We start from the raw sequence: 14,311 nt of genomic DNA on the forward strand, positions 1-14,311 counted from the left end.
AAGTATGAATATAGTGTAGTCAATTAGACAATATATTCGATTTAAACTAAACATTAAAAACGTTAATAAATATAGATTATACAAAATGTGAGAATACTTCACAATTTCGACATACAAATTTGTTTTTCTTTTTTTTATTGTAAGCAAAACAACAAGAAAAAGGGTGGAGGCAGTTACAATTGTTGGCATAAATATTATCATATAAAAAAATGCTTCTGGGAGGGAGAGCTGAACAAATGTCCTTTTCAAGAATTCATAATCATTCAAGCTTTCATGTTTTGCTAATATTCAAAAAGCACAAAAATTTTCATTTTTAACAAAAAGAAAATCAAAAGTATTCATACTTTCATGAAACACCCATTCATTTGTATATAGTGCTTGTTGCATAGCTAATGGCAATTTATTCACATGTACCACTGATAATTTTGGCATTAGTATAGTCTTGAATAACTGCATTACATATTTGTATAAAGCAGACGACCAATTCACAATGGCAGACTCTTGCGATGAGTGCTATATTTGGCTAGTTGGCAATGTTTAATGAATGTAGTTTTCAGCTCATTGTGGAGAAATCAGGGTGAGCTGCAGTGAAAGGCACTGTTGAGGGGGTGAATTGTTGTGCCTCACATTCAGAGTCAGGACCTTTTCCGAATTGCTGATGCAGTTCTTTACATCAGTCTGGTAACAGCACCAGACAGGAAGTCTTCATAACTCAATCTCACGTTGCCAGTCATGCCGGTGTCTTTTTCGCGGAAGGCTTGGGTCATGCTCTGGAGCTGCGTGCACACCTGAATGAAGCGGTCCAGCTGGAGAACCCCGTTCATACCATGTGCGGAGTAACGATTCACCAGTTCCTGAATAAACTGAGGACTCAGGTTGTAGCCCATCTGAGATAGTGCTAAAAAAAAAAAGAAACAAATGGGTAAATAAAAGCATTACATTTACACCATAGGCTACCTTTTTTTTTTTTTTTAAGCTACACTGTGTAACTTTTTTAGTTTATTCTTAGCTAAAAACACTTAGTTCTTTCAAAAATATATGTGCTCTTTAATGTATATTTACTTCTTTCAAGTAATAAAGTATTCTCATAAGTTTATAATATGCCACTTAAAATACATACGGGTGAGGGGTTCGGATGCAGGTCGCCATGTTGCCCCTCCATCTTGAAAGTACAGTAGCCAAAGAGGGACAACCCATAAATTCAAGCTTCGCCTTTCACGTTTTAACACTCGATGGCACCGTGTCGAATGTGAAGAGGGGGATTGCCATGCTAATCTTGGACTAAATCAGCCACCGTAGGAGTTAAAACGAAATCGGAATTGAGAGGAACAGAAACTATTATTCACTGGATGGTCATATACCTTTTCACCACTAGATGGGGGAAAATATCACACAGTGTAACTTTAAAGAAGTCTCTGCTTACCAAGGCTGTATTTATTTGATCAATATAGTAAAAAAGTCATATTGTGAAAATATTCAGGCCTATTCACTTTTTTTTTATAATGGCTTATAGAATAGCTTTGTTCATACAAATAAGTCAATAAGTATAAAGAAAAGACAAAGCAAGATAACGTCTACAATTTTTAGCTTATTTAAAGAGCAATTTTTCATGACCGTTTTAATGAAATCAGCCCTACAAATAATGTATTCAGCTGCACAGGATTCGATGGGAAAAGGGGTTACAGCAGAGAACACAAGCTTTCCTAACAAACTTTCTGTGGCTGCCACATCTTGTACATGTGTGTGGTTCTGGTAAGCCCTAAGTTATTGGGACAGAATGTCCGACAAAGCAATATCTAAAATTCTTGTAAAATCAATGGAAGTCTATGCAATGTTCTCGCTAATATAGTCAAACAAGTGTGTGTGTGTGTGCGCGTGTTTCAAGCATACACTACCTACAAAGGTAGTGGCAAACCCTTCTATGTTTAAACAAATATGTTTTTTTCCAGGAAATGTTACTAATTAAAGTTATTTGTAATAATGATGTTTCTATTGTGTAAATTCCTGGAACTATAACAAGTAAACACATTCAACTCTTTGCAAAATATAAGTGAAATTATACTGTAAATGAATCATTGTATTTTGTTACATTGTATTTAAGGTAAAAAATATATATATGAATACTGTTCAGTTTCTCACACAAACTGATCGTTTCGTGTCTTAAGACATCAATGTATCACCGTGAGCCCCAGGATTTAATATGGATTCGTACGTCTGTGTTTTTTACTCTCATAGTGCCTCTCATAGAAAAACACCCCATTGACATGCATTATACGAGCAAAGGATGGAGTTAAAAATCTTCATTTGTGTTCTACTGAAGAAACAAACACAGCTACATCTTGGATGCCCTGGGGTAAGCAAAACAATATAAAATTATAACTGTGGGGTGACCTATCCCTTTAAAACTACTGGCAACTGGCTAGCAGGTTTATTAAGAACTACAACACAATGTTTGGTCTATATCTAATAGTTAGTATGACAATCTGACCCCTCATTGATGCAAATTAGAAAAGCTAATTCAAATAATGCAGTTTTTTATTTTCATTCAGAATTCCACATGGAGATACTGTACCATTCAAAAGTTTTTTTTTTTTTTTCTTTTAGTAAAGAATTTAATATTTTTATTCTAGAAAATGTATTTTAATCTGTGCTTAGTGACTACAACAGTTGTCATAACAGTGTGACTATGAGACCTTATCGTCAAACATGTTGTCTTGGGCCTTTCCGACCTCTAATTTACTCACCCTGGTGCATCTCATTGCTGTTAATTGATCCCGATCGGTCCCGGTCGAACTGCTGGAACATTGCCCTCCACTGCTGCAGAAACTGCCACAGTGCAGAGAAACCATATACATCTACGCGGCCGGATTTGGTCTTGTCAAACATATCTGGAAATGAAGACAAATCACTGATTCCTGCTTCAGTTTCCTTCAGCACTGGAGATGTAATCAGATGACCTCTATTTTTGTATTGTTTTTTGACATTGCGGCATTCTGAATTTAGTTATATGGTGATAAGAGCATCCATTCAGTAATTTGCCCGCTGTCAAGATGGTTATGTTAACAATGGCAGCACTCACTGAGCATCATAATGCAGGTTTCATCATTGAATGTGGAGTTGTTGGAATTCATGAGCGCTTGCTTCAGCTCTTTTCCGTTAATGTAGCCACTATGATCTGTATCCACAGAGGAAAACCACTGGTAGGCCTCAGGGTTCACACCAGGAGGAATGTTACCTACAACATGAAAACGGCCAACATTAGTGAGTTAGATGCAAATACATTTTCAGCATATTCCAGCACGAGATAATTCAGTCAGTTAAACACATACCACCTCACCACAGGTCAAAATAGTATGTGATAATGAAAAGATGACACAAAAGTGCAATATTTCACTGCAGACATACAAAATATTAGCATTATTTTTGGTATATGCTCTAATCCTTTCCATTGTTTTTAGATTTTTCTGACCTAAAAATGAAATTAATAAATACCTAATTTATATTCAAATGTGGCATCTGCTATTTACTGAATGGAGCAGTTTTGGATGCAACATATGCATAAATATGCACACAAAAAAAATCATTACTTGCAAAATGACAGTAGGAAGATGATGAGGACAAGCAGCCCTATAGGCCAGATTTGAAAAACATATTGGAAACGGGTTCGATGTGAACAAGTCTAGGATGTCAGCGATGTGTCATCTTGGCCCCAAGAGGGACGAGAATAAGTTGTGCAATTTGGTGAAGAACAGACGGTCACTGTGTCCCTCGGGAGGGATAAGCGCCGTTCAGAGGACAGTCTTTGAATTTGACAGCCTTTCCCACAGGACATTATAGAATACTTACCGACAAAAACGCAGGCGGACACATACGCACGAACCCCTTCGCCTAGAATTACCTCGCTCATCGCTCTAATTCTCCTGTGGGCACTTTCTGTACCAGATCAGTACAAGCTGCTTCTGCCATCCTGCAGTGTATCAGCATCAGTCATTCAGTGAGGGGCACATGACACAGCTGCAGTGCAGGAGGATCAAGGACCTTGTCTGCAGCACCTTCATAAATTCCTATCTTTCGTATTTTATTCACAGCCCTCAGCCACCGCATGCCTGATGGAACGGCAGCGGCTCACGCTGTCTCAGCTGCCAACCCTGACACTCAGACATCATCAGTCAAATCAGCCTGGAGCTGCTGCCTACCACTCCTGAGACCATGTTGAAAAATTCACCTGCTGGACCAACATTTATTACGGTGCATTTGCAGCTTTATGAAGCTGTGGAAAACATTCTGATAAAAAGTGATTTATTCCACAAACTACATTTCTATCCCTACACAGTCGATTACGCAAAAGGTGAGAAATTAACACAATATACACTGAACACGATATATTCAGATATACACTGAACGTCTCGGGTTATGTATATAACCCTTCTTCCCTGAGAAGGAATGAGCACTGCGTCAGAACAACAAATTTGGGGATGCTCCCTAAGCATCAACGCATCTGAAGTATGAATGAAACTAGTCTAATCCTGATTGGTGTTACATCATGACGTAGATGTGACGGCATAACCGGAAGCTATAAAGGTGAGGCCGGCGCATAGTAGCGTCAATTATCGCTATGAAGCAAAAGGCGATACGCGGTGTGGCGACGAGACGCAGTGCTTGTCCCCTCTCAGGGAACAAGGGTTGTATACATAACCCAAGACGTTCCCTATTTAGAGAGAACTTTGCACTGCGTCGGAACGACCAATTTGGGAAACCAGTACCCACTAGGCCACATCAAGGGTACGCCTGCCCTATTGTGAAGCTGGAGACCAGGCACAATTAGGACTGAAGCACCCTGGCGCCGGGAGTCGCAGGGAGGTGTAGGCTGTAAAATCTCATAAACGTGCTGAGTGGCCCAACCGGCTGCTTCACAGATATCCTGCATAGGGACGCCAGAGAGAAGGGCCACCGAGGAGGCCATGCACCTGGTAGAGTGGGCCCTAACGGCTATAGGTGAAGGCAAACTGCGCACCTGATATGCCAAGGCAACAGCCTGCACTATCCAATTACTAATAGTAAGGGTAGATTCAGGCAACCCTTTCTTAGGCGAGCCAAAACACACTAACAGCTCCACAGTCACCATGGAAGCCATGGAGCGGCCGATAACACGGGCCGTCTCCTTGGTGATGCGAAGAGAAGGATCGGCAGCTTTCCGGAGCTCTACAATATCCTCCGGAGAGGGACCCTCGACCTCATCTAGTTCTTTGAGGAGGTCGGCCTGGTATGCCTGCAAGATTGAAAGCATATGCAGGTAACTACCAGCCCACCCAGCCGCCATATATTCCCTGCCCACCAATGCTGAAGTATCGCGGCATGGTTTGGTGGGCAGTACCGGGGCTTTAAGGGACGATGCCGATTCGGGCGAAAAATAGCTTGCGAGAGCATCTTCCATCCGTGGCATCGTCCCATAAGCAGCCTTGTGTGCCCCCAGCACGTTAGAATAATCCAATCCTGGGGGGTTGGAAACACGCGTTGAGCATGGTCTGTTCCAGGACCTGCAGAACAAGTCCGAAAAGAATGGTAAGCCCCGGCGAGGTGACTGAACCCGGCGAGACAGAAAGCGATCCTCTAGTCTGCTTGGTGGCTGGATTTCCTGCGTTTCTTGTGACTAATCGATATTTAATTTGGCCACTGCACAGGTCAGTACCTCCCTCTACCAACTCCTCAATGACGGGTGGATGAAGTGGCAACACATTTTCTTCACCACCCGCCTCGATGTCGAACTCGTCCGGTTCCTCAGAACCAGCGAGCACAAGCATCGGACCGCCCACCCTGAGGGAAGATGCCGCAGCGCAGGCTTCCACGCGGGGAGGGAGATCATCTGAACTGTCAGCGGATGATTAAGAAAGTGCCTCGGCAGTCTCGATCTCCGCTGACAAATCCAGTCATGAGAATGGCATTTGAGGGGTAAAATGTGTGTTATTTTGGCAAGGTTGCCTGCTAAACTTCGCATTCCTGGGTTTTTATATCACATAATTGAGGTCGCTTTAACAGGCGCCAGGCGCTATTTCCGCTTTTCCGGTCATGAGTATAAGGTAACCCCTGTTTATCATATTAGATACATTTAAGTGTGTTTAAAACTATGTTATGACGTTACTCTGCGCAATTGCTCGGCGCTGCTGTGCCACTTGTTCAAACTGCTAAGAGTAAAGCGTTTCTACAGAATAAAACCGGAAACCGAGGGTAACACAGATATGATGCAACTGACAAGCGACTCCCTCAGACGTCCTGGCTCCATGGTTAAAATAGCAGTTTTCTCACAATTTAGAAATAATTTTGAAAAACATTTGGGATATTGTAAGTACTCAAATGAACAAAATATATAACACTGGCCTGGTGGTTTTTGTATATTTTACTGCAAAAATACATAGTCCTATCCCAATTAATTTCCACCGGCTGTGAGGTGAAAACTACATGTCCCAAGATACTGTGCTCAAAATTGGCATCATCAAACTACACCTTTGTTTTGAATAGACACCCTCTAGCCGAGGGAAAAGTTACATAGTGTAGCTTTAACATGTGAGGCAGCACGCTGACACGTCAGATGCGAGTTTAAAACACTGTCAGCGAAACGTTATGAATACAGAACACTTCAGTATATGTTGCCAAATCATTATGAAGTAATTCATTTGTTGACTAGATGCTGCATTCGCAGGAAAGGAACAGCAGTATGTATGTACTTTGTCATCGAGACTGTGAGGATGCTAACATTAGCAGTACCTCAAGCAGTTAGTGATGTAAGAAAGCAAACTGTATCGTCATGCAGCTGACAGAAATATAAATAAATCAGAAAAGCATTCGATTTATACATATTTTGCCATTTTGATTAGACTGTCGTGTCTAAAAACAGCCTGTTTAGATTTATATGAAATAATAACACTTTACAATAATATTCCACGTAAACACACATTATACATACACACACATACATATCTATCTATCTATCTATCTATCTATCTATCTATCTATCTATCTATCTATCTATCTATCTATCTATCTATCATATATCTATCTATCTATCTATCTATCTATCTATCTATCTATCTATCTATACATAAATAAATAAATATTGTATTAATATATTTACTGTATATATGCTGATGATATAATACTCTTCTCAACTAAAACTAAATAGAGTTACAGGTCTCTAACCTGCAGGTGCCTGCTGACTATATGGTCCTCTCTGGGGTTGTCCATAACCTCCGTATGGACCACCTGGAGCTTGGCCCCCGCCATACTGTGCTCCTGGTCCAGGTTGACCATGAGACCCGTATGGAGCCCCTCCACCATAATGTTGCCCTGGAGGGGCACCACCATAATGTGAACCATACTGTCCACCCGCAGGACTACCCCCATACGGCGCCCCTGGAGGCTGGTGGCGTTGAGGTGCGTTACCACCTGGTCCCGGATAACCCTTCGAAAAACAAATAAGGAAAAATTTGCATTGGGGAAAGGTTTGTATGGAACATCAAAAGAGAATCACCTGTGGTCCATAAAGTCAACTATATCACCAAAACAATACATGATTATCATCAAAATAAAAGAATAATTTAGGTAAATATGTACATTGTCATCATTTACTTATGTTTACAGTTGTTCTGAATGACTCTCTTCCAACAATAAATTTATTTATAGTAAATACATTACTATACTGAATGATATTAATTAAACGTATAATATTACTATAGGAAGTTCTAGGAAGAGTGACATATTCAGTCACCATTCACTTGCCTTTCCATACAATGAAAGTGATTGGTGACTGAGGCTGTCGGAACATCTTTTGTTTTACGGAAGAAAAGAAAGTTATACACGTTTGAACATAACATGGAACTGTCATACTGGTAATCTCATAATCTTGTATTGTGATTTTACACCAGTAACAATAACTGTAAATAATTATATATTGGCGGATGCTGGTAAAGGGTAACGTTAATGTTACAGCTTAACATTAGATCCTAAAGTGTCACTATTTTGCATCTTTGTTGTATGACATTAATTACATAAAGATGTAAAATACATTGTAGTTTCATGTAATGTGATAAACGACTGACCAACAAGCGATCAACAGACACAAAAACACAATTGTAATGTATTTCACATCAGAGAAGCTACAGGGCTAACGTTAACTGACTACGTTAGCCAGTAAAAAGAGAATGTTAAGGCGATCACGCGACCACAGTTATGCATAATTTCCCTGTACACCAACACTAAGAGTTTAGACTGTTAGACAAATATGCAAAAATCGCGCAAAACATAACTTATAAAATGTACAATGGTTAAACCCGGAAGAAAGACCGTACCTGTCCGTAATAACTCATTCCGCAGAAGATCTTCAGCAAATGGAGCGATCAGCCTGTATTTAATAAGACCCGCCTCCTGAAGCTGATTGGATCGCTATTACGTTTGTCAAAGGCGCAGCCTCATATTTTCCATCAGATTGGTTAAAACAATGGAAAACTGCTCAACTGCTCAAAACTTTGAGTCACTGGTTTGTTGTGCTGTGTTTTGTTAGTAACCATATATGGAGGCGGGTGGATAGCGTTGTTATATGAGGTATGAGCGTGAATGATTTATTTGGCCATTTGTAATATTAGGAAGTAGCCTACACAACATGACAGCATCTCTTAGCTTTGAGCAAATATTTAGTATCGCTATATCCATAAATATTTGGAGACTGGACTAGTTTTTTACTCATGTAGGGGAGAGTGGGGCTGGTTGGGTCAGGGGGTTGGTTGGCACGCAGTTCAATTCCAGTAAACCAGTAAACTAGGGTGCTGCCACAAAAATATAACCTTAAAATGAATGCTATCCTGTACATATATCGAATCGGCTACAAAAATAAATAAATAACTGTTATATAGGCTACGTATTGGACAGAGAAATTAAAAAAAAAAAAAAAAAAATTCCTTACTTAGGCCTACACTGGCATTTAGATAACGTCGGATTGTCATTCAGTTGAGTTCATTAGGTAAAGTTAACATGTTAGCCTACATGATTTTTGGCATAGCCTAAATAAACCATTATTTATTATCCTTATATTTTTTTCTTTCTGCTTGTTTCCACCCTAATTGTGGTCTGTCCAGTCTGTAAGTTATTGAAACAAAATGAGCTGTATAGGAATGTACTCCAATTTGACATCACATTGGAACAGGCTAGGCCCTGCCCGCTACTGGCAGTGGAATCTGACTGACCTGTATCTGCGTGACCAGAAAGACTTGTCTAATCCAAGCATTACAATGGCAGTGAATTGTTGCCTCATTTATGAAGTCCATAAAAGTGCATATATCCATCATATAACTATTCCACATCTGTGGGGTTAATAAAGGCCTTCTGACGCAAAGTGGCACATTTGTGTTAGAAAAATTTCTAGATTTATAGACTAAAATAACTAACTTAAGTCGGATTGCCGTATGCATAGGTCTGAGGCGAAAGAGTAACCCTTGATCCTTAAACCCTTGACTCATGCGTATTGACGAACAAAGAACCACAGAGGATTGAGCAAAACAAAATATAGCAATGGGGGTAAGCACTAGTCGACTTATGCACAACTGACCGCTAGAAGCTAGTTATTTTAGTCTATAAAGTTTTAAATATGGATATTGTTCTTACACAAACACGCCACTTCAACTGAAAGAAGAATGTCATATACACCTAGGATGACTTGAGGGTTAATAAATCATGGGCTAATTTTAATTTTTGGGTGAACTAACCCTTTAAGAGATGTGAAATTTGTCATGTAACACGATAATACTTGATATAAAAAATTACCAACATTTTTCCAATAGTAAAAAAAAACATCACGTTTGTCTTTTTATTGCACAACAAATATGTCGCATACACAGGCATTTACAGAGGATTTTCACAGTACACTCTTTTAATCATAGCAGCATCAAATTAAACCAAATACACTATCCAGGGAATAATATTAAATCACTGAACACATGCTATTGACATAGCAGCAACACTTTAAAAGGCAATGCACTACTAACTGTGTGTGTGTGTGTGTGTGTGTGTGTGTGTGTGTGTGTGTGCGTGTGTGTGTGTGTGTGTGTGTGTGTGTGTGTGTGTGTGTGTGTGTGTGTGTGTGTGTGTGTGTGTGTGTGTGTGTGTGTGTGATAAAGTAATTAAGTACTCATACACTATCCAAATTAAGAGTCAACATAGCTGATTTAACTACTGTGATAAATAATGATGCAATTTAATGCTTTATAGTAGGTTATAGTGCTTTACTTTGACATGAAAATGTGCATTAAGTATTTTTGAGCAAATCATGAAGATATTCATGTGGATAAAGACTTTACTGTAAACCTGAATAAGTTGGCAAAACTAAAAAAAGAGATAATCAGTTACATAATTGTTTTAAGTTAAGACATTTAAAGTTAACTTAAGCAGAACTTGCAGGTTTTTTACTCATGCATTTTAAGTGAACTATTTGTGTAAGGTAATTAATACATATTACTTAAAAAAAAACTCTTATAAACTAACATAAGACTAACATAAAACTAACACAAACTCCCACTTTACATTATTCTTTGACAAAAAACACTTAGCATTTACTCTCCCTTTTGAATGTCATGGCAAAACATGCTGGGAAATAGAAATCCCAGTTTAAATTAATTTTAAGGTTGTCTAAATTAGGGAAGTGTACTCCTTTAGTGAGTGAAACTCAAGAATACCATCCTAATGACCTTCTCATTTTATCTAAATCATTAAGTACAAAAAGGACACTCAGAATTAGTCAATTAGACAAAGACTCATTGTCACAGGAAATAGTGCTTAAAATATTTCTTCTGGTGTATTGGCATGACTGGATCTAAAATATATCCAATACTGTTGATCATCGTCCCAGAAACAGATTTCAGACATAATTAGGTTGGCTGTGAATTATTTTCATCTGCTGTGGCCTTTGCCTTTTCTAAGTTGCTGAGGTTCTGGATGGATGAGGCTGTTGGATCCACCCTTGTATAGTTGAACTCTTCTTTCTTGTCTCTCTGTTTGCGCAGGTATTTGTGAATTTTGTTGTTAATCAGGTAGAATATCTCACAGATACACATGAAGATACAAACACAAGAGGTGACCACCATAAAGATGGTGAAGATTTTCTTCTCTGTAGGACGAGAGATGTAGCAGTCAACTGTATTTGGACAAGGCAATTCAGTGCATTTGGTTACATTTGGCATGTCAAAATGATAAATGAAGTACAAAATATAGAGAAATCCTGCATCGAAGCCAGCTTTGAATATCAGGCTGAGTATGTAGGTGTACCACAGGCCTCCACGCTTCCTCCCAGGGTTGGCGTACATGCGTTTACCCTCGTGGAGCCTGGCGTACTTCAAATCCTTCATTTCTCTATACTTGACGTGAGCCACCACCATGAGAGATGGGCAAGTGACAAAAATGATCTGAAGAGCCCATAGACGGACGTGGGAGATGGGAAAAAACTTGTCGTAGCAGACATTAGTACAGCCGGGCTGGGCAGTGTTGCAGATGAAATCTTTCTGTTCATCATTCCACACCTGTTGAATGGCCACCACAAACACCAGGACTCGGAAGATGAACACCATCGATAGCCAGACGCGTCCGAAAGCAGTGGAGTATTGGCTGACCCCACCAAGCAAGACTTGAAGAGACATCCAGTTCATGTCTGCGGATGTCTTGCTCATACCAGGATATTACTCCTACAAATAAATGAATAACTAAAGTAAGTAAGTAAAATAATAAAAGTGAAATTGGTTTTACAATGACAATATCTGAGATAGGAATGCAAAATGATGTGTATTCAACACGATCACATAAGAACGAGTGATGCATATGGTACACAGTTTTTACACACTTTATGGCGTATATATGAAACACTCTTGGGTAGGATGGAGGATGGGTTTATGCGTATGATATGCCATAAAGTGCGTATCAAATGCCCGCGATTTAATTGTGCATGCTCATTACCTTTAGTGTCATCTAATGCTCACTCATATAAATATATACTCACAACCACCACACTAATACTGTGTTTTACCCCCTTCCACCTTCAGAACTGCCTTAATTCTACGTGGCATTGATTCAACAAGTGGCTGAAAGCATTCTTTAGAAATGTTGGCCTGTATTGATAGGATAACATCTTGCAGTTGATGGAGATTTGTGGGATGCACATCCAGGGCATGAAGCTCCCGTTCCACCACATACAAAAGATGAACAAAGATGCTCTATTGAGTTGAGATCTGGTGACTGTGGGGGCCATTTTAAGAACTCATTGTCATGTTCAAGAATCCAATTTGAAATTATTTGAGCTTTGTGACATGGTGCATTATCCTGCTGGAAGTAGCCATCAGAGGATGGGTACATGGTGGTCATAAAGGGATGGACATGGTCAGAAACAATGCTCAGGTAGGCCGTGGCACTTAAACAATGCCCAATTGGCACTAAGGGGCCTAAAATGTGCCAAGAAAACATCCCCCACACCATTACACCACCACCACCAGCCTGCACAGTGGTAACAAGGCATGATGGATCCATGTTCTCATTCTGTTTACGCCAAATTCTGACTCTACCATCTGAATGTCTCAACAGAAATCAAGACTCATCAGACCAGGCAACATTTTTCCAGTCTTCAACTGTCCAATTTTGGTGAGCTAGTGCAAATTGAAGCCTCTTTTTCCTATTTGTAGTGGAGATGGGTGGTACCCGGTGGGGTCTTCTGCTGTTGTAGCCCATCTGCCTCAAGGTTGTGCATGTTGTGGCTTCACAAATGCTTTGCTGCATACCTCGGTTGTAACGAGTGGTTATTTCAGTCAAAGTTGCTCTTCTAGCAGCTAGAATCAGTCAGCCCATTCTCCTCTGACCTCTTGCATCAACAAGGCATTTTCGCCCACAGGACTGCTGCATACTGGATGTTTTTATCCTTTTCACACCATTCTTTGTAAACTCTATAAATGGTTGTGCGTGAAAATCCCAGTAACTGAGCAGATTGTGAAATACTCAGACCGGCCTGTCTGGCACCAACAACCATGCCATGCTCAAAATTGCTTAAATCACCTTTCTTTCACATTCTGACATTTGGTTTGGAGTTCAGGAGATTGTCTTGTAATGTAAGACCAGGACCACACACACACACACACACACACACACACACACACACACACACACACACACACACACACACACACACACACACACACACACACACACACACACACACACACACACACACACACACACACACACACACACACACACACACACACACACACACACACACACACACACACACACACACACACACACACACATTATTCAGCAATGAAATGCATATCAATTTTTGAAGGCTTTCATTTGATTCTTTTTCAGCAGCCAAGATCAAGCTGTATTGTCAGGAACAAAACAATAAATTTGCTATTCATGTATTTAATTGTACTTTAGTTAATCATCATTCTAGGTCTATATAGCATTCACAATAATGTATTTAGCGTTGAATGTGTCAACAGCAGTGTGCTCAAAACACTGTCAAATTGGTTAGACAGTAAAGTAATTCACATAGTTTTGATGCCTCGTTGTATTCTTGATGCATAATCTTATTTCAGGAAACTCCGTAGTCTTACTATTTACATTTTGCAGATATTACTGTCTATAGCAACTAACAAAATGCTCTCTAGTTTAACTCTAGTTTAAGTTAAAATGCATAATTCTGAACATAAATGCAAAAAACAAATCAACATCAAATTTGATTTTTATTTTTTATAATTAGTCTAATATAACAGATGTAAGTCTGGAACCTATGATAGCGATAAACAACCTCTTTGCTTTGAACAGATATAAATCGTATATGTCCTTACCTTTAGGGGTTTGAGAGTTATGAAGCTTTTGTAAATAACTGGAATCAAAACAGAAAGTTTTTCCTGTTTGGCAATCTAGACAGACTTGATTTTGTTGGAGGGATGTGCCCAACAATATCTATGACTCACCTAAGTTAAATTCAAATTAAATCAAATAAAACTAATCCATCATTCTACAGTGAAGGATTTGCTATTGTGATTAGATTTGTGAAACGCCAGGGTCATTAAATAAAGTTACTCAGTTCAGTTTAAGGTCTAGTCAATGTTGTTTAAAACTTAAAGTAGTGCATTTGATGTCAATTCATTGTTTACTTATAGGTGTGTTTGTGTGTGTGTGTGTGTGTGTGTGTGTGTGTGTGTGTGTGTGTGTGTGTGTGTGTGTGTGTGTGTGTGTGTGTGTGTGTGTGTGTGTGTGTGTGTGTGTGCATGTGTGTGTGGGT

At 39.5% G+C, this 14,311-nt stretch overlaps 2 protein-coding genes across 2 annotated transcripts; both read right to left on the bottom strand.

The window, feature by feature from the left end:
• Window positions 1-122: 122 nt before the first annotated feature.
• Window positions 123-8,424, bottom strand: pef1 (penta-EF-hand domain containing 1). Its single transcript, XM_067425720.1, has 5 exons — window positions 8,343-8,424; window positions 7,195-7,456; window positions 3,080-3,235; window positions 2,745-2,888; window positions 123-898 (listed from the first exon to the last, which is right to left on the bottom strand). The coding sequence occupies exons 1-5, from the start codon at window positions 8,358-8,360 to the stop codon at window positions 669-671; spliced, it is 810 nt and encodes a 269-aa protein (XP_067281821.1). The 5' UTR covers window positions 8,361-8,424; the 3' UTR covers window positions 123-668.
• A 1,683-nt stretch (window positions 8,425-10,107) lies between these two features.
• On the bottom strand, window positions 10,108-13,923 carry gjb9b (gap junction protein beta 9b). The gene is made up of 2 exons (XM_067425545.1): window positions 13,872-13,923; window positions 10,108-11,720 (listed from the first exon to the last, which is right to left on the bottom strand). Exon 2 carries the CDS (start codon window positions 11,703-11,705, stop codon window positions 10,911-10,913), a length of 795 nt encoding a protein of 264 aa, XP_067281646.1. The 5' UTR covers window positions 11,706-11,720; window positions 13,872-13,923; the 3' UTR covers window positions 10,108-10,910.
• Window positions 13,924-14,311: the final 388 nt, after the last annotated feature.

This window comes from Pseudorasbora parva, chromosome 19 (assembly GCF_024679245.1).
Source record: "Pseudorasbora parva isolate DD20220531a chromosome 19, ASM2467924v1, whole genome shotgun sequence".
Classification (NCBI taxonomy): Eukaryota; Metazoa; Chordata; class Actinopteri; order Cypriniformes; family Gobionidae; genus Pseudorasbora; species Pseudorasbora parva.

Bases quoted from the DNA above. Each gene is read 5' to 3' on its own strand.
- pef1 (XM_067425720.1), bottom strand. The intron at 3,236-7,194 runs GTTAGAGACCTG...TTCATGTTGTAG, and splicing joins TAGTCAGCAGGCACCTGCAG to GTAACATTCCTCCTGGTGTG. The intron at 899-2,744 runs GTGAGTAAATTA...TTTTTTTTTTAG, and splicing joins CAGCAATGAGATGCACCAGG to CACTATCTCAGATGGGCTAC.
- gjb9b (XM_067425545.1), bottom strand. From the start codon at position 11,705: ATGAGCAAGACATCCGCAGACATGAACTGGATGTCTCTTCAAGTCTTG.